The sequence below is a fragment of the Panthera leo genome, chromosome B2 (assembly GCF_018350215.1).
Source record: "Panthera leo isolate Ple1 chromosome B2, P.leo_Ple1_pat1.1, whole genome shotgun sequence".
NCBI lineage: Eukaryota > Metazoa > Chordata > Mammalia > Carnivora > Felidae > Panthera > Panthera leo.
This window is the reverse complement of record NC_056683.1, coordinates 66,190,557-66,211,494: the sequence shown is the minus strand read 5'-3', so window position 1 is coordinate 66,211,494 and position 20,938 is coordinate 66,190,557. Positions and strand designations below refer to the sequence as shown.

Sequence of the window (20,938 nt, the reverse complement as noted above, 5' to 3'; positions counted from 1 at the left end):
AACATAGGACTTCTAATTTAACTCATGCCAATTTCTCATCAGATCTAATTATTTCAAGGGAAAAAAAATGTTTCAAGTTAAAAACAAAAGAATACTTATCCAAAGTTCCCATTTAAGTGACATGAGTTCAGAGGTGGTGACAGGTCCTCACAGTTCCTTCATTTAAGAAATATTTGTGAATATTTAAGAATTTTTACCACAATGACAAGACAGGCATGGCCCCCATCCTCCTGGAAGCCACATGTGTCTACCCTGTAGGAACGGACAGACGCCAGAGCACAGCACAGTACAGAGCAGGGGTTAAACAAGTGGCCTCTGGAATTAGACTACATCAGTTCTAAAATGAATCAACCATGTGCTCACCCCATCCTTGAAAAAGGTACCTGATTATCCAGGCTCCATTTTTTCATCCATAACATGAGCAAGCTAATTAATAATAGTACCAATCTCACAAGGTGGTTGTGAAGAATAAGTACGTTGATATCTGTAAAGTGGATAGAACAGTGTCTGCCACACAGGAAACACTTCATAACTGTAAGTCATTATAGTGCCAGAAAACCTGAAGAGCTATCCACTGGGGATGTCAGCAAGCCTCTACAGCAAGGTCTTCAAATTGTTATAATGGAGCACGGAGTCAATTAGGACATATTACCAATGTCAAGTTAGAGGATCAAGTTACATATATGTACTTTCTCAACCAATATATTAAATATTAGAAAACCTTAATTCCTTAGTTTTGCTCAAATAGAAGAAATAAAGCTAATACATGTCCTGCCTGCCTACATCCTTATAAATGGTCTTGCACAACCCCCGATGTGCGTACACCCACTTTGAAGACCACTACCCCAATGGGCCTCCATGAAATACAAATATGTTTTCAGCAGCAGATAAGCAATTCATCAAAATCACTTATCCCCTAGCAAAGATCAGTTTATCCAATAACTGTCGCCATAGAAAGCAAAGAGCAAGACTCTTAAATAATAGGACAAAGGACAAAAAGTGTCTTGAAAAGGAGAAGAGAGAGAAACAACTGAACAGATATAACTCGATATGGAAGGGCTGCAATAAAGATAGGGCAGAGACCACCTCAGAGGGATCAGGGGAAGGCACCTAGAGAACATGATGCCAGAGTCTAGGGTTGTAGGATAAAGGAAAATTAGCCAGATGCGAAGGAAAGGGAAGAGCTTCCAGGCAGAGCAACAGCAAGTGCAAAAGAGTGGAGGTCAGCATGAGTCTACAGAAGCAAAGAGCTGGCAGAGAGAGGATTATAGAGATGAGGCTGGACCAAATCATAAAAGGCCTTTTACACAGCGTGAGTCCTTGCCAGGATCATTCCAGGTTCTGCTGCTCTCCCAGCATCCTGAGTTAGCATTTGTCCTGAATCTTTTCAGAGCAGCAAAATATCAATATGAGATGGGTTTAATGTGCACAAGATTTAACTCTGAAATACTATAGTCATGCTTTGGGAATATCTCAACTTGTGGGAAGAAACATCTCATCAAGTTCTTATTTTTAATGAGATGGGCATATTCTATACTGAATTGAAGAGAAACTGAGAAGCCCTATGATATTGCAGCAACTAAGTTTGGTGAGACATTCAAAAGCACCATAAATACAGACAATTTACTGGACAAGTTTTGTGTTGTAAAAATATTTGCTGGAGGGAGTCATGGTACTCTCCAGGCAAAAAGACAAACCCTGTAACATATTTGAACTGAAACATTTAAATAGTTCAATATGGGGGTAAAGATGGAATTGAGAATATCCTCCACACAGCAGAATTTACTCTGATCTTAACACATACCTCAGCATATGTGAAGAGAGTGTGTTCTCAATTAAAAATATACCAACAATGAACAAGTGGAATTTGAAATTAAAAATAACACCATTTACATTAGCATCCCAAACAAAGAAATACTTAGGTTTAAACCTAACAAAATGGTTACAATACCTATATGAGGAAAGTACTCTGGTAAATGAAATCAAGGAAGGATTAAATAAATGAAGAGATATTATTCAATGTTCACGGACAGAAAGACTCAATACTGTCAAGACGTCAGTTCTCCCCAACTTGAGCCATAGATGCAATGCAATCCTAATCAAAATCCCATAAAGTTATTTTATGGAAATCAACAAACTGATTCTAAAGTTTATGTGGAGATGCAAAGGACCCAGGATAGCCATTACAATATTGAAGGAGAACAAAGTTGGAGGATTGATGCTACCAAGTCTAAAACTTACCGTAAAGCTATAGTAACCAAGGCAGCGTGGTACTGGCAAAAGACAGGCAAACTGATTAATGGAACAGAAGATAGAGCCCATAAATAGACCCCTACTAATATGGTTGAGTGATCTCTGACAAATGAGCAAAAGCAATCCAATGGAGCAAAGCTGTCTCTTCAAAAAGTAATGCTGGAACAATGGACATCTACATACAAAAAAAGTGAATCTAGACAGACCTTACCCCCTTCACAAATATTAACTCAAAACAGATCATAGACTTAAATATAAAATGCAAAACTATAAAATTCCTAGAATATAGCATAGGAGAAAACCTAGATGACCTTGGTCTTTTTTAGTATAACACCAAAGATACAATCCATTAAAGAAATAATTCATAAGCTGGACTTCATCAAAATCAAAAACTTCTGCTATGCAAATGACAACATCAACACAATGAGAAGATAAGCTACAGATTGGAGGAAATATTTGCAAAAGACACACCTGATAAAGGGACTGTATTCCAAAGTATGCAAAGAACTTTAAAAACTCAACAATAAGGGGCACCTGGGTGGCTCAGTCAGTTAAGCATCTGACTTCAGCTCAGGTCATTATCTCACAGTTAGTGAGTTTTAGCCCCGAATCGGTCTCTGTGCTGACAGGTCAGAGCCTGGAGCCTGCTTCGGATTTTGTGTGTCTCTTTCTCTCTGCCCCTCCCCCGCACGCACAGGCGCGCATGCTCTCTCTCTCTCTCTCTCTCTCTTAAAAATAAACATTAAGAAAATGTTTTTAATAAATAAATATTTTTAAAAAATAAAACTCAACAATAAGAAAACAAATAACTCGACTAGAAAATGGGCCAAAATATTAATAGACAACTCAGCAAAGAAGATACACAGATGGCAAGTAAGCATAAGAGAAGATGCTCCACATCATAAAGAAATGCAACTGAAGCAATAAGATACCAGTACGCTGGTATCAGTCATTGACAACATCAAATGCTGGCCAGGATGTGGAGCAACAGGAGCTCTCACTCACTGCTGGTTTGCAACGCAAAATGATACAGCCACTTAGGAAGACAGTTTGGCAATTTCTTACAAAACTGAACATACTTTTACCATATGATCCAGCAATCACATTCCTTGGCATTTACTCAAGAGTTGAAAACTTATGACCACACAAAAATCTGCACACAGATATTTACAGCAGCTTTATTAATAATTGCCAAAGCTTAGAAGCAACCAAGTTTCCTTCAGTCGGTGAGTGGATAAATAAACTATGATACATCCAGACAATGTAATATTATTCAGCTCTAAAAATAAATGAGCTATCAGACCATGAAAAGACATGGAGGAACCTTAAGTGCATACTACTAAGCCAAAGAAGCAATCTGAAAAGGCTACATACTATACAATTCCAACTAAATGAGAGCTGGAAAAAGCAAAACCATGGATACGATAAAAAGATCAGGTTGCTGCAAGGTGGCATAGAAAGATGAATAGGCAGAACACAGAGGGTTTTCAGGGCAGTGAAAATACTCTGTATGATATTATAATGATGGACATATGCCATTATACACTTGCCAAAACCCACAGAATATACAATGCCAAGAATGAACCCTAAGGTAAACGATGGACTTTGGTTGTTTATGATGTGTCAGTGTAAGTTCATCCTTGCTAAAAAAAAATATGTACCATTCTGGTTAGTGATGTTGATAATAGGGGAGGCTAGGCATATATAGGTACAGGGATAATAAGAGAAATCTGCCAAAAAAAAGTCTTTATTTGAATGTTCAAATTGTCTGATCATTCCATTACATATATTTGTATAAATTATATAAATATAAATATATATAAATATTATACAAATAATAATATAGTAAAACCTTGGTTTGCGAACATAATTCATTTCGGAAACATGCTTGTAATCCAAAGGACTTGTATATCAAAGCGAATTTCAAGAACCATTGGCTCGGTTGTGATCACGTGACATTCGGGATCACGTACTACTCCTATTGCAAAACATCGCTCATTTATCAAGTCAAAATTTTTTAGAAAAGTTTGCTCATCTTGCAGAACACTCAGAAAGAGTTACATGCAATCCAACACTTTAATGTATATATAACGGAACGGTGAAAATACTTGAATGTTCAAATAAGTTATGGATTATAACCTACTGAATAAAGAGTCAACGTGCTCATGCTGCCCTATAAGTAAATAGATGAGTGAAAGAAGAAGAAAAAGTTCTTCTTTACCATAAAATTCCAACTAATAAACACAGAAGGAATCATGGAATTAGAAAATTTCACAACTATCACGGTAATAATTGATTCAGCAATAATCATCAATCTTGTGTGTGCAAGCTGGATGAGACTCGTGAGAAATAATGAGCTATTGTTGTCCTAAACTACTAAGTTTTAGGGTGGTTCAATCACAGAAATGGATGACTGGAATACTCTTGAAATAAAAAGAGTAACTAGCAAACCTCTAAAGGTATAGAGTCAAACACAATAGCCTGTAGCCATAGTGGTTATTGAAATGAGCAACTGAAATGTGCTACAAATACAAAATGCACCCATATTTGTAAGACTTAAAAAAGTAAAAGTATATAAACTATCTCAGTCATGATTTTATAATTACTACATGTTGATAATATTTTATGAATTACTGGGTTAAACAAAAAATATTAAAATTAATTTTTTAATTTTTTTAAGTTGGACTCCACCCAGCATGGAGTCCAACACATGGCTCAAACTCATGACCATGAGATCAAGACCCAAGCTGAAATTAAGAGTCAGACACTTAACTGACTGAGCCACCCAGGTGCCCCTAAAATTAATTTCACCTCAATTTTTTTACCTTTTTTTTAAAGATCTTATTTTTAAGTAATCCCCACAGCCAACATGGGGCTCAAACTCACAACCTCAAGATCAATAGTTGCATGATCCACTGACTGAGCCAGTCAGGCACCCCCCCCCCCCAATTTTTGTAACCTTTCTAATGTGGTTACTAGAAAATGCTATTACATGAGTGGTAGCACCATACTTGTATTGGACAACGTTGGTGTAGAGGATGGAAGACTCACATTTTTGCTTAGAAGCAATAAAACAACGAACGGGTCTGACTGCATACAACTTTTAAGTTTGGTGAATAAAATAATAACAGATACTATTTATAGTGTTATAAAAGCATTACATATTTTAGCTGATCTAATTGGCATCATAATCTTATTAAGTATTATTATCCTTCTTCTACAAATGAGAACCCTGAGTCACAGAGGCATTAAGTGACTTGCCCAAGGTCAAACAGAAAAGAAGTAACAGAGCCAACATTCTAACACAGGCAGGCTGCCTCTTGGATCTGAACTGTAACTCACTCTCAGGGCATCTGGGTGGCTCAGTCAGTTAAGTGTCTGACTTCGGCTCAGGTCATGATCTCGCAGTCCCTGCATCAGGGACTCTGATCAGGGACTCATCAAGCCCTGCATCAGGCTCTCTGCTATCAGCTCAGAATCCGCCTCAGATCTTCTGTTTCCCTCTCTCTCTACCTCTCCCCCTCTCGTGCTTTTTCTGTCTCAAAAATAAATAAACATTTTTTTTAAAAAATCACCACTCTCAGGACAAGAACAGCAGCTGTACCTCTGTTCTTTTACCCTGCATACCTTTGATTATTGTAAAGGTTCCCCAGCCTAGAGAGCCTCTTTGTGCACGTTATCACCACTCAAAATCTCCATTACCTGGGGCTCCTCTCCTCAACTCTATGCTAGTCATCAGAGAACCTGGGGATTCTCTTTCATCCATGTTTCTCCCAACCCTTAGAGTCACGCTATAAGCACTGAAGTAGCAGAGCTAATTTTAAAATAATTCATGTTACACAAGAACTTCTGAAAAGGAAATAAAAACTTGAAAATTTCCCGACTCTCATAACACTTCCTCACACTAGTTTTGATACATTTGAGGTTAATTTCAATTTCTGAAAAATCCCTCTTCAAAGGAAAGTTAAATAATCACATCTGTCTATGGTTGGGATCCCAGGGAAGCCAACGCTGAGATGGTGATTAAAGTGCAAGGGTTTGGGGAGCTCCGGGGTGGTTCCGTCGGTTAAGCACCCACTCTCGATTTCTGCTCAGGTGGTGATCTCACGGTTGTAAGATCGAGCTCTGCTTTGGACTCTGTGCTGGGGGTGGAGCCTGCTTAGGATTCTCTGTCTCCCTCTCTCTCTGCACCCACTCTTTCTCACAATAAACTTTTTTTTTTTTAAGTGCAAGTGGTTTTGTAGGGAGTGCTCTTGGGATCAGCACCTGGAGAAGGGAAGGGAAAGGAAGGAGACGGGACAGGGGAGAGAGGGAGGCAGAGCTACAACGCAGGCTCCAGAGGTGTCACAAGTGAGCTCAGGAGCAGCCATGATCCTTGAGAACTGTCCTGAGTCAGGGGGAGGGGACTGGACACTCACCCAAGGAGGAGTGCCCCTGGGGCAAGGTGATTCCCTTTACCACAGCCAATTCCCAAAGGGGGCTGGCTGTGAAGGCAGTCTGTGGCAACACTGCCAGTAGCTAGAGGGAATGAGTCCTTCTTCCCTGAAAGGCTCCATCGGGAGCATGCACAGCACAGCATCCACCACAATATCCCACATTGGAACAAAATCAAAAAAATTACACTGCAGAAAGCAGGGCCTCAGCAAATCAGTACCCTCGATTATTGAGAGGTATTTATTTTTCATTACTTTAGAATAAATCATCAGGGTTGACTATTTTGTCAGCCAGTGACTTGGAGGAAACAATGTGCTTCCTTTCCATCATGGACTAACATACAGTCTACCTCCATCACCACCAGATTTACAAAGACTGTGTGTGTGTGTGTGTGTGTGTGTGTGTGTGTGCGCGCGCGCGCGCGCGCGCATTAGGGCAAGGGGCGGGGGATTTATTTTTATCTAAGTGTGACACCAAATAAGGAGAAAGTAAAAAACAGCTGTGAATCTACAATCCAAATAAATCCAGTAAGTTGATTAATCGGAGGGCAAGCATTTCAGCAATTCAAGACGAGCTACCAACCCCCCCCCTTTTTTTTTTAATGTAGCTCTTTTGGTCAAACTTTTGAGGGGTTTTCTCATTGGAGAAAAATTGGAAAAGGATGTTGACTGCACGCCTGGGTCCCACTACTCTGACACATGAGAGTGTGTACAGACCCAGGAAAGACAGAGTCAGAAACAGAAACTGCCCCCAAAAGCTGGAGTGTAGGGGCAGAGATGTCCCACCCACCCATGATTCTGACTGGATTCAGGGAGTGGCTCAAAGGATGTGTAGAGAGATCCAATTTAAAGCCCACTCACTGCTCTTGTGTGTCCTTATTAAAAGGTCGACTTCAAGTACTTGACATTTTTTCAACATGTTGTGTTCCCTCTAAATTTACAAATGCAGCTTGGAATTTCCTAGGCACTTACTAAGCCTTATGTGAAAGTCCTACATTCTAGAAATAATTTACACAGTCAAAACATAAAATTGGGAGCAGAGTGGTGAGAGTGTAGATGAGGAATAGTAATCTCTTTCTGTACTGTTGCTAGCTTGAAGATTAAATAGAATTTGCAAATTGTTGTGACCACTTCTGCTCCCTTTCAGCAAGTTTCCATTCAGACATGGGAAACAGTCCCCGCCTCTTAAAACACTGCATGGCACTCTTTTAAATCAAAGACTAAAGATCCGCTCTGTTATGTGAAGTCCTTCTCAATATTATTGTAGATAAGTCTGTAAAACTCCGGTCATTTTTGTGTATAACCAGAGTCAATCTTTGAACCCTTTCAGATGCTTTCTCCTTCCCATCGCTGCCGAAGCCACTCAAAAGAAACCTTGTTTTAAGGCTTCACAATTGGCACAAGCCTGAGAGCTGGCCATTTGATTTACAAATAGAGTCCAGCTATTTTTAAGTTGTGTAATAAGCATACACAAAAACTAACCTTCCCTTAACTTTTTAAACACACTCTATAATACCATATGCTGCCTCTTCTGACATCTGTGCTCACCAAATAGCTCTGCAGAGAACTGCTGAAGGGAAGGGGTAGTGTGTAACTGGAAATCCAATTGGTCCAGAAATATTCTGTATGGAAAAAAAAAAAAAAGAAATAGCTTTTCCACTATATGTGTGTGTGTGTGTGTGTGTGTGTATAATACATGTGTGTGTGTGTGCGTGTGTGTATACTTTTTTTCAACTTGTTCCCATTAAATTTACAAATGCAGCTCAGAATTTCCTAGGCAAATATATGCCTGGCTTAGTATTTACAGCTTAATTATTTTTGGCAACTCTCTGCTATTGAGGAATATATAGTAATAAACTTAAGTATATCACTTTTTTAGCTGAAAACTTTGACCTCTTTACCAAGTTATTACATATTCTCAGTATTCAGCATTTTCTTTGTTCACAGACTGTGAGAAATGGGGTTTTCAACTCCAAATCCGTGGAAGACAAAATCTTAAAATATGCTTCTGCTTCACAGTTTAATGTCACTTTAAGGTTAAGTAACTCTTCAGTGAATTCAATCTATACAGAAAAGACAAGCATTTCTAGTAAAACAAAACAAAGCAAATCTCTTTTGGTCCCATATACACCCTTTTAATTTTTTTTTTCTCTCCTGCCTCTCCTTACTTACAAACATCTCAATAAACACGAGTTTCATAAATGATGTTTTGTTCCATTTAGACCACTGAGTATAAACAGGTCGAACAAAACCCACTAAAAGTAAAATAAATAAAATGGTACAGTATAAACTAAATGTTAGGTGCGATACATATGAAAAACCAAGAGTCACACAAGACTCTGGGCTACTAAATGTACAGGGCACTTTTGATGTCAGGGTTAGCAAACTACGGTCCACGGGCCAAATGTTGCCCACACCCACTTTCATACAGTTTGTGAACCAAAAATGGTTTTGCATTTGTAAATAGCCGGAAAGAGAAACAGAGTAATATTTCATGACACATGAAAATTATATGAATTCCAAATTCAGTGGCCATAAAATTCCATGAGGACGCTCATTTATTATGCAGTCTATAGCTACTTTGCCTCTACAAAGACAAACAACAAAAACCATAAGGCAGCAGAGCCTATCATGTTTACCATCTGGCCTTTTACAGAAAAAGTTTACTGAACCCCTATGGTATAATGCTCCTTTTAGGGAGATTTCCTCCTTTCTCAAGGGATAAGAAATAAGGCCCACTCGAAGTCAGAATCGAAGTGCCTCGGTGGCTCACTTGGTTAAGTCCAGCTCTTCATTTCGACTCGGGCCATGATCTCACGGTTCATGAGTCCGAGCCCCAGCCGGCTCTGCACTGGCAAGCAGAGCTTGCTTGGGATTCTCTCTCTCCCTCTCTCTGCCCCTCCCCCACCAAAATGAATAAGTAAACTTAAAAAAAATTCAAAGTGCCTTCAACAGAGACCTGGCCTGATGCCACAGCGTGTGCTCAGAAGGGTGGCATTGGTACTAACATCTGATACTAGGAAATGCTGGGTACGACACAGCTAACATTCTCCAGTGTTTAGCATGTTTAGCCAGCTAACATTCTCCAGTGTTTAGCCAGACACTATGATAAATGTTCTAAAGAAGTGCACTAAAAAAAGAAAAAAAGAAATGGGTAAAATTAATTTTAATAACATATTTTATTTAACCCAATGTACCCAAATATTATCACTGAACATGTAATCAATATTAAAAATTTATCAGTTTAAAAAAATTATCAGTTTTGTTGCACTTTTTGGTATGAAGTATTCAAAATCCAGTATTTATTTCATACTTGCAGGCCATCTCACACAACCCACATTTTAAGCACTCAAAACCCACGTGTGGCTCGTGGCTACCACATTGCACAATGCAGCTCTGAAGCACTGTTTCATGTAATACTCACACCAATGCCCTAATTGTAGGTATTGTTATTATTGCCATCATTCAAATAAAGAAACCGAGATTAGATGAAATGAAGTGACTTGCCCAAGGCCACTTAGGTAGTAAAAGGTAGTGCACAGGGTTCAATTCCAGTGTGGTTCCAGAGCCCCCACTCTGACCCACTGTGTCTCCCAAACTATACAGAACAGACCTGGCTATCACTTCCAAAATATTAGTCCAAACGAAATCTCATGTTTCGTCCCTGCCCCTCCTCTGTAGCTTAGTACACTCTTGTGTTAGTATTTGAACACATCCACTCTTTCACCTTTCCCCTCTTATCTGCATTGTGATTACCTCAAGCCCCTATGTAGCCCTGCAGAAGACCATCCCTCTTCAACCCAACATTCATTTGCAGCATTCATACCATACTCCCCCTTCCCATGCCCAGGGCAGACACAGCTAATCCATCCACTCTATTCCAGTGAACCCAGACTTGACCTTGAAACCATCAATATGACACTCCAAGCAGCCTCTACCATCAACTCAAGATGGCACATGAAACGAAACCTATTTTGTTTCCCCTTGAGGAGCCAAATATTTACCCTACCCAATACTGTGCCATGTACAATTTGATGCCTAATAAATATTTGGAATTCTCAAAATAGTAATGCCCTGTCTTAACTGTATTCCTAAGAAGATTTAACAAGAATTTCAGCGAAACTTAAATTTATCATATTAAATCATTTCTGCCAGCTACATTTTCATAAATATAAATTCCCAATATTGCCCTGCTACCAACAGCTATCAAGTACTCTTAAAAAAACATAACTCCTTATTTGTGTCCAAACTCTTTACCACTCTGGTTTTTAGATTAATTCATGAGCCATTTTCTTCAGAACTAAAGACCCAAGGACCTGCCCACTACCTCCCTACCCAACTCCCCCCATCAAATTTTCTTTGGCCAATTTCACCCTCATCCTTTCAAAGGAAGAAAGTCAAGTCATGGAATTTTCCTAAGAGAAATGAAGAATGCAAGACATAGAGCAAGACCAGACCCACTATAATTTCCTTCTGATTGTCAAGTTTTGACATTGCACCTTTGGTATGATGATCATCTTAGCCCAGACCAAGAGATGATATATTACAATTCCACTTCTTACTCACACTGACAACCTCATGGCAATAATAAAATAACTACCCCATCCCTTCGAGCTTCAAGTAAAGCATACTACCACCATAAATACCCCTTTCTCTTCATTCTCCTGTGCTCCCTCCCCCAATACCAATACAAGTATTAGCCCTTGCATTCCAACATCCCACAATCCAGCAGGGGCCCATTTGGACACCACCAGCGAATATCTCCAATTCTGCACTTCTTTCTCCAATAGGCCACTACTTATAATGTATATCCCCACTTCCTATGAAGAGATGACCAGATGTGTACAATTTAGAGGCAGGTCTTCCTAAAACTGTATTTCAATTTTATTCCTCATCTCAAGTTCATCCCTCAAAATATTTCTTTCCTTATCTCTTTCTTGCATCAAAACAAAAAATACAAGTCTTTTTTTTTTTTTAATGATTAATCCACTTACCTGTGCTCCTGATCCTGATCCCACCATTTCTTATCCATGAATTATCCACCCATCCCCTTTTGCAGCCACCACTTTTACCTCTCTACTGTACATTTTAAAAGACCATCTACCTCTCTCCTTTAAACCATCAAACTTTGGTAAGAGTAGCCTACCCTCATATTCTCTCACCACCCTTTTGTTACTTAAAACTAAGCTTTTGATTCAACTTAAAACCATTCACTTGAGGATCACCAATGTTCTTTTTTCTGTCTTTGTCTTTTCTTCTCTGACCTTCTGGGACAGTTGGGACTATTAAAACTTTCCTTTTTTGTAACTTTCTTCCCTTGGCTTCTGAAACATCTTACCATCTTCAATCTATCCCAGTCTCTGGCTGCTCACTGTTTGTCCATTTCATTGATTTATTTTCCTTCTTCCAAGCTTCTATCATCAGTCTTGTTCCATAGGCTTGTCTCTCTTGTGCATCTTACATGTTCCCACCAAGACTTCGAATATTGTCTGCCTCTGTGAAAACAATGCCTTAAACTCTCTCCCTAGCTGCAATTTCAAAACTATCTGCTGTACATCTCCCCCTGGATGTGTCCCTAAACTTTAAAGCAGAATGTAGCATCTTTTCAGAAAACAGACACACAAACCTCTATCTCCCCATGACTACCACTCCCAGCCATCAGCTCTTTCCTCCAGCACACCCTTCCCTCCCCTAGTATGTGAAATGACTGTTCCCACTAAATGCCAAATATATCAGCAGAAGTAGAACATTTATGAATGGGCATTTGTATAGCTCTGGATGTAAAAGGTAATGGTACAGGACACAGGGTCACACACAAGAAGCACTATTTACAAACCACATTGAATTTTTTATACAAAAAAGAAATAAAAATTCTCCAGCCTTCTGCATTTTAAATATTATATGTTATGTTATCCTTCCGGAGTCTCTGAACCTCCTCTAATCCTTCCTTCCTCTTATTCCCCAATCGCCCCCATTCATTCACGCTCAGAGCAAATAACCGATAAATAATAAATTAATGGGGGGGAAATGTCATTGGGCAAACAACTGGTTTCAGCATTGTAAAGCCCTCTTTACAACATAAAGGATCAAACGGTAACCCAGCCCAAATTCTTACAGGATCTGATTTCTATTTCCACCACAACCCCTCCGTGAGTCACTGGAGGAGTGACTCATTTCGTGTTAGAAGAGGAGCAGCACATGTTTAACTTGGAGTTTGAAGAATCAGTATGTTCACTTTCAGCTTCACTCAGTCACTGATTCATAATCAAACCCCAAAATATGCTTCTCTACCGCATAAAATGAACCCCAATGCTTAGGGATGGGGGTTGCTTGAAAGCAAATATGGAAGTCTAGGAGGAGACTTCTCTCAGCCAGCCATGAATCATCCTAGACTTGCAAGGGCATGTCTCTCACCCTCAGGCTTTCCAGCACTTACTTGGTCAGAAGCAATTCGTGAGATGCTGAAGACGAGTCATTCTCATTTTAATTCTCATTTTAATCAGTTGTGATGACTGCTTAACATAAAGTTTAGATTCCTGGACCTTACCAATGTCTTGAAGGAGTGGACATGAGTCTATTTTTTTTTTTCAAGACTTTATTTTCAGGTAATCTCTATACCCAACACGGGGCTCAAACCCACAACCCCGACATCAAGAGTCACATGCTCCACCAGCTGAACCAGCCAGGCACCCTGAGTCTGCATTTCTAATAAATACAACTCACACTTGGAGAAAGCCACAGGATTTAGTGTTAGAAAGATCTATGAGGCTCCTGGCCCCACCCCCACCCCCTGTAGAACCATTAGTCCATAAAGAGCAACTCCACCTTGAGCTGAAATAAGAAACTTGCACAAATATGCAGGTAAGCATTTTAAAACCCCTTAGCTAGCCTTATTTTCTTCCATATCAGGAAAATCAACATTTGCAAATACACCCTAGGTCTTACACACAGTTCTCCATATGTTAGGCCTTCCGCAGAGCTCTCCATGTGTTAGGAAAATTTCCTAGAGTCTAATGGAAATAGCACTGGACTGCAAATCTGGGGGCCTGTGATGTTTTCAACTCTTGGTCAAGTCACCAAACACCATGCCTTAGTCTCCTCAGCCATAAATTGCTGACTGAATAATTTATGAATTGGCTTATCTCAGAGGTCCCATCCAGATCCAAAATTCTGTGAAGCTCCAAGTAAATTAGGTGGAGAGCTAGCATTTCATTGTGATTCTTCAGATCCAGATTAGATTTCATTAGATCCAGGACTAAATCACCACACGCAAACGCGACAATAATTTTACAGCAAGGTGACTGATGCAACATTGCACCAATACCCCAAAGTAAGGCAAACAAAAAATATGCCATGTTTTTTCAGGCAGTATAAACCTGCAAATTCAGAACCAACAGAACCAACTTCAAAGTCAAGCTTTACTATTTACCCTGTTAACTCCAGAAAGTTATTTCTCCTCTCTTAGCCTCAGTTTCTTCATCTCTAAAATGAAAATAATAGTGCCTTCGTCACAAGGTTACTGAAGTATTGTGCATTAAGTCCCTGGCACTGTAAGGAAACTCAGTATTTAATATGTTAAATCTCTTCCCAGTTCCTCCTAGTGATGTGCCTTTTATAGAGTTCCCAGTTCAAGATCATCCCAACTGATGATTAATAATTGCCTGTCATGATTGTTGCTATTCACCTTTAATAACAATAGCTACCATTTTCTTGAATAATTCCTGTGTTAAGTGCTATAAACATGTTATCTCACTTAATCCATACAATAACCATGTAATTGCATAAGGCAGGAACCACTATTCTTCAGATAATAAAACTGAAGCCTGGTGAGATCATGACTGACCACATACAATCACTAATGGAAGGTTATTCAGGTAGCCTGGCTTCAGAGTCTAACTACATCGTGATTACATTATGGTCCTTTATCCTCTGGCACCATGTACATATTTACACACACACACACACACACACACATATATATATATATATATACGTATAAATACATATCACACAATAGTAAAGACATGTGAATGAAGAGTCCACACCCTTTAAAAATAATTCTCACAAAACTACAAGTTCAGACTGAGTTCTACTGGCAAAGCTTCCTGTGAAAACCTGCCCTGGGAGACCTGCCCACACACTAATTAATCTACTCTCATAAAAACCGTGGGACTGATTTTGATCTACAAGCCATGAAACGTACGCTCAGGAGCTTTGTATCCACCAGAAAGCCCATCCAAACTGAATTGGATGGTTTTTTTTTTTTAAGTTTTTCAGCTAATATCTCAAATTTGAGAAATATTGATTTCCCATCCTTACCTGGATCAAGATAGAAAATAAAACACCCTATCATTAATGTGAGAAAGACAATAAAGGACAAAGAAGAATTTTTAACTTTTTTTTTCTAATGTTTATTTATTTTTGAAGGAGAGAGAGAGAGACAGAGCATGAGCAGGGGAGGGGCAGAAAGAGAGGGAGACACAGAATCCAAAGCAGGCTCCAGGCTCTGAGCTGTCAACACAGAGCCCTACGCAGGGCTTGAACTCACAAACTGCGAGATCATGACCTGAGCTGAAGTCGGATGCCCAACTGACTTGAGCCACCCAGGCACCCCAAGAATTTTTAACTTTTAAAAAATAGGAAGTAAACACCCCATTAACTCTCCAAGATTTTAAAGCAAAAAGAAAAAGCAATTAATAAATAATATGGTTACACTCATAGAGTAAGTCTCATGCCAATGCCTCAATGGGAAGATGGAAGTAGGCTTGGCACCATAAATAAATAAACAATGAATTCCCACTGTAGCACAAGATGCCCTACAGAACAGCCAAGGTTTCCACTGACATTTTCTGTTTAGGTTTTTTTCTTAAATCAGGTTTATGTAAAACCATCAACAGGGAATTCATTAATAAGGGGAAAGGGTGTATTGGTTATCATTTGAGGCAAACCTCACTCAAGAGAAACACTGAAAGTTTACAAATGACCATCTGAAACTGTGGAAAGAGAAGGGGAATAAAGCAGAAAGAATGATTTCTAGGACATCAAAAAATAATTCAATCATTCCATATGCCTTCACAGGTAAGAGGACAGTTCTCATATCTGACCCATGAGTTCAAGTGTTCTTAAACTTTTTTTCTTGATTTGGCATGGAACTCCAGGGTAACATCACACCAAAGGAAAAAATAAAAACCAAGAAGGGAAGAAATAAATTGACAGACTCACTCTCCACCCAACGTAGAGTCTGATTTGATTTCAAATACCAAAAGCTACTCCATCTTCTCTCCTCTGGTAATTACGACCTGCTGAATTTTCACCATGTTTTGTCAATTATGTCCACTTAACTATTTTATACAATGGAAGACTATGAACTTAGCTCTTTTCACTATAAAGAGGATGATGATGACGGTGGCCATGAGGGCGGAGGCGGTGGTGGTGGTGGTGATGGTAGGGTACGGTAGGGTAGTGGCAGGGATAATGACCAGCACACTTCAATGTCTGAATCTCACCACTGAGGAGGCATTAAGACACCTGTACAGAATGCCACAAAGCTTAGTAGAAACACTTATTCTAAAGGGCCACTGTTCACCCAAAAAAACCTCATAATTGATCCCAATAAATGTAGAATTAATATATTTAAAAACGAATAAGCTAACTCTAATGTAATCAATGCTGCTGGCCTCAAGGATGGAAATGTAAACAAAATTTTCCCTGTATCTGTCAAACAAATAAATGAACTCTTCCTTGAGGACAAGCCATACTTTCCTGACTTTTTTAAAATTTATTTCTATTTTTTCCATTTTTAAAATTTTAATTCCAGTGTAGCTAACAGACAGTGTTATATTCATTTCAGGTGTACAGTGTAGTGATTCAACAGTTCCATATATTACTCAGTGCTCATCAAGATTAAGTGTATTCTTAATCCCCTTCACCTGTTTCATCCATCCCTTTTTTAAGACATATTCTGCAATGTGAATCCTTTAGCTATTATCCTTTCTGACATGAATTAGGTTACAAATGCATTCTGGTTATGGTGGAACACTGCTCTGCCCCAGGAATTTCTAAAAACACCAGGACTGTTAGAAACAGCCACCCAGAAATAGTCCCCCCTCCTTACCCGGTTCTGCTGGAAGATGAATCTTTATTAGAACCAACCTTTTCCTGGAGGCCCTCATAAGAAAGTGATGAAATAATCAGACCTAAGGTGTATTTATGTGTTTGTGTTTATGTGGCAAGGGAGAAAACATTGAATCCTAGGAGGATCTCTGGATGTCGAAGATGCACTGATTTAAAATGCTCATTTGTCTATGTACTGCTCCAACTGGAGAAGTCAAATAAAAAAAAAAAGTCATGGTCCTTAGGTCCTAACATTACAGGAAGCATCTGCTTTGAGAACAATGACTCATAGCCTCTGATAACAGAGTAACATTCTCCTTTGAAAGAGAGAGAGTACTCCCAGAAATGGTATTTTCAATGAAACTGTACGTCAACAGAGTCAAAAAACACCCATTGAAAGAGGTACATTTTCTCTCTCTCTTTTTCAAAGATCCATTCTGCTCTCAGGACAGTGTTGTCTGATGCAGTCTTGAGCACATTAGCCTTCCCAGAGGCATATGACCAACTCTCTTCCCAAAAGAAAAATCTAAGAATAAAGTTTAAAAATGAGCCACAATATCCCCTTCCCCCCACCACAGTGTTGGTACTATTTGCAGAAAAAAGAAAAGAGCCTGATAAAGGAGATTGCAGAAAAGATAATGCAGTAGAAATTCTAAAATAAGAACATGCAAACATCTCAGCAAAGCCCAAACATTTATTAAAATCATCCATGTTATTCTGGACCTCTGCATTGCAGTAAAACTGCCACACTAGTAGAGCCAAGATGATAAATTTTAGTTAGTAAATAATGAATGTGGAACTACATGAAATATTATCCTCCCTGACTTAGTATTTCAATATTTTCTTTAGCCATTATCATAAGACCAGGATTCATTCATTTTCAGAAATAATAATTCAAAAACAAAAACAGAGGTCTCCTCCCATATAAAAAGGAAATAATGCTCCCTGCATCTTCTTCAGTATTACTACTTATAATATTAACAGCTGTTTACTGAATTCCCAATAGATGCTAGACACTGACTTTCACTTTACACCTGCCCTGGGAAGTAAGTTTCATCACCCCCATTTTATAAATGAGGAAACTGAGGCTCGGAACAGTTAGGTTACTGCAGGAGATCATGCAACTGGTGATAAGACAATCTCAGATCTTTAGCCCTAATCTACATTTCCTCTCCAGGGAAACAAGGCCTCCCACCTTCCTTTCCTTACATTTCTCCTATGAAAGACAAAGTGGCTTGGCCCCTGTACACACCACTTCTTGCTGACTTCTATCCCAAACTTACCCACCTAGTCAGTCAACTTCTGGTGGAGATATAGATAAACTTTGATTTTATCTCCTTTCACGATAGTGTTAACTTCTCTATGCTGGTAGAGGATAAACATTAATCTAATGAAGTATTGTGAAATCCCTTCCACTCTTAATTATGTGCCCTTAAATTAATTTTTTAAGATAACTCTTAACATTATAGGCATTGATGCCTCAATTTCTGCCCTCTGACTAAACATCTAAACATGCTTCCAGTTAATTGTGCTTATAGGTAGGTGGTTAGGATTATGGGTGATCTTTGCTTATTTCCTTTACTTCCAGGATGGTTTATCAGGTTGTAAGCACTGAGCATATATTTCTCTTTCAATTAGAAAAAAAAAATACTATAAAGGTTCATTTTAATGGAAAAAAAGCTAAGGTATTTACCCCCAAAATTATTTTTCCCTTAGTATTGAAAAAGAAGACATTCACTGAGCCAATTTAACCCTAAACCAGATTAGAATCCAAACTTAAGGGAAGTGGGTTCTTTCACAAATGGCTCCCACATTTATATCATTTTCCCCCGTACTTTAAAAATTAAGAAATATTCCATAAAACTGGACTTTAACATTGTGTAGCTCTTTTCCTTTCCACAAGCCTATTTATTAACATCCTTAGCACTCAGTAAATATAAAGAAACACAGTTGCATATGGTTTATGTAAGCTATATAAATACGGTTTTGTGTCAGACTATTAAGTTTGCCCATTTCCTCTTCTGGGCAGTCACCGGCCTACATTTCCTAGGCTCGTTTACAGCTCCACGTGGCCATCACAAGAGGAACAGAATTGATAATGAGCCACTTCTAGGCCTATCCCATAAAAACCTCCCACATGAGAAACTCAGTGCTCTTTCCCTGAAGTCTCAGAAGCCACATGTTGATGAGGGAGCCACAAAGTGGAAGGAACCTGGGTCTCTTGGAAGAGCATACAAGAACACCATTTTAGACTCCACAGGAGCAAAAATTAAAAGTGTACTACATAAAACACTGCAACTCTGGGGTTTCTCTGTTACCCACCGTAGCACATGGCTTTATTAACATACTCCAATTATTACTACAGAAGGGTAAGACTCTGTGCTGTTTATCTTACCTTTTTCAAAGACTCCCTCTGCTTCCAGGACAGAGACCGTGAGGTTGGCTGCCATCTTGATGACCTCAGCCTTCACAGTGACCTGGGAGGGGCTGTGTTCCAGAAGCTCTACCCCAACAGTCACATTTCCTCCAGGCCTAATGACCCCTGGGGCTGTCACCAGAAACCTAGGCCTAAAGAGTTCCCAACAAGAGAAAAATACAATTTCTTATCTTTACATCTGCATTCTTTTCCAATCCTCAAATTTCACAGACAGTGAGATAGACCCTCCATACTGTGTCAGTTCCAATTGTTCCAATTATCCCAGTATTGCCCCCACTGCTCCATTTAGCAACTGCACTGAAATGCTATGGAAACAAGAAATCCCATAAATCAATTTTAATGCAGTAATTCCTGTACACTAGAGGAGGGCATTTGTTATTTCCATTTTATAAGCCACAAACATCACAGGATGGCATACACTGTGGCATGCAGAAGTTAGTGGCAAAGTTATAAGCCTCTAAGCTTCTCCTTTACAGACAACCTCATCCCAGTGTGATTTTTTTTTCTTGGCTTAAACACCCACGCACGCGCGCACGCGCACACGCGCACACGCGCACACACACACTTTGCGGGTTTTATTCAAACTTTCGTCCTTGGGCATCTGCCCCAGAAAACATCATCTAACAAATACCACTGATTGAAAGACACCATCTGAAATTAAACTGCCAGTGGTAAAATGCCCAGGTGTAGCAGGGCATAAACGTCAGCAAAAACAGCACTTTCTCTGCCCAAGCCAGGGGTTAAGGCTCAACTGCAAAACCCTTTAGGAGTGGGGCACTTTCCAATATGCGGCTTGTCTCATTAGTTATCTTCCTGCAGTGTCTGCACCTGAACCACTTCAGTCGCCGCAGCCCCACCTTGCCAATGCCGAAGTTGGGACAGTTAGGAAAAAATAGATCATGTGCCTTCGGGAGAAGAAGGCACGCTGTGTGGGAGAAGAAAAAAAAAATTGTTTTGAGGAAAAGGCAGAGGCGACACGGACTAAAACTAGAAGGACTCTCTAGAAAGTAATTTCGGCCAGAGAGACGCTTCAACAACTTCACGGGTGGAAAAAGTAACTGTCCCGTGGAGAAGCACGCTGAGGCGACAGGCGGTCAAGCCTCCAGGCCGGTGCCTGGCTAGGGAGTGCCGCGGCGCGGCGGGTTCCCACCCGCGGCCGCACGGCCGCCGCCCCCTCCCGCCCGTCCGCCCGCCCCCCGCGCGCGCCCCGCGCCCGCGCTCCTACCCGGGGGCCGCGGCCAGTACCACGGTCCACACGCACGCGAGGTGGGCGGCGGTCAGGAGCCCCCGGCCCCGCATCTCGGCCGCGTCTGCCTGAGCCACCGTCGGCTCCTGGGGAAATTCGCGGGCGCCGCGGGGTGTGGCTTTCCACCTCCTCCCCGCTTTTTTTTTTTTTTTTTTTTTCCCCTGACTCTGGAGTTTAGCAATCTGAAATGGGCGCGCCTAGAAGCGGAGTGAGAAGTCTAAATTGAGACGGGACTTGGTGGCTCCACCCCTCCCACCGGCATCACAATGGCGCTTCTGGCTGCTCCGGCAGGCATCGCAAACCCAGGGGGGGTCCGAAAGCGGTCTCTAAATGCGGTCGGCCCCACCTGGCCCCCAGCATCCCTGCTCCCCGCGGAGAACACAGGGCGCCCGCTTCCCCAGCCCACCGGGTTCCTCGGGCTGTTTACACTAGCGCTCTACCAACGATGCCCAGAGT

The 20,938-nt window shown here is 40.3% G+C and overlaps 1 protein-coding gene across 4 annotated transcripts in view; it reads right to left on the bottom strand.

The window, feature by feature from the left end:
* CD109 (CD109 molecule) overlaps positions 1-20,938 on the bottom strand; it is a 176,008-nt gene that overhangs the window by 116,614 nt on the left and 38,456 nt on the right. For 3 of the 4 annotated variants that reach the window (XM_042939173.1, XM_042939171.1, XM_042939172.1), the window contains exon 4: positions 19,195-19,367. In XM_042939173.1, the coding sequence (XP_042795107.1) occupies positions 19,195-19,249 (55 nt within the window). In that variant the 5' untranslated portion in view covers positions 19,250-19,367. Of the gene's footprint in view, positions 1-19,194; positions 19,368-20,461; positions 20,582-20,938 lie in introns of those variants that run through there. The other variant, XM_042939170.1, reaches the window with a different exon arrangement.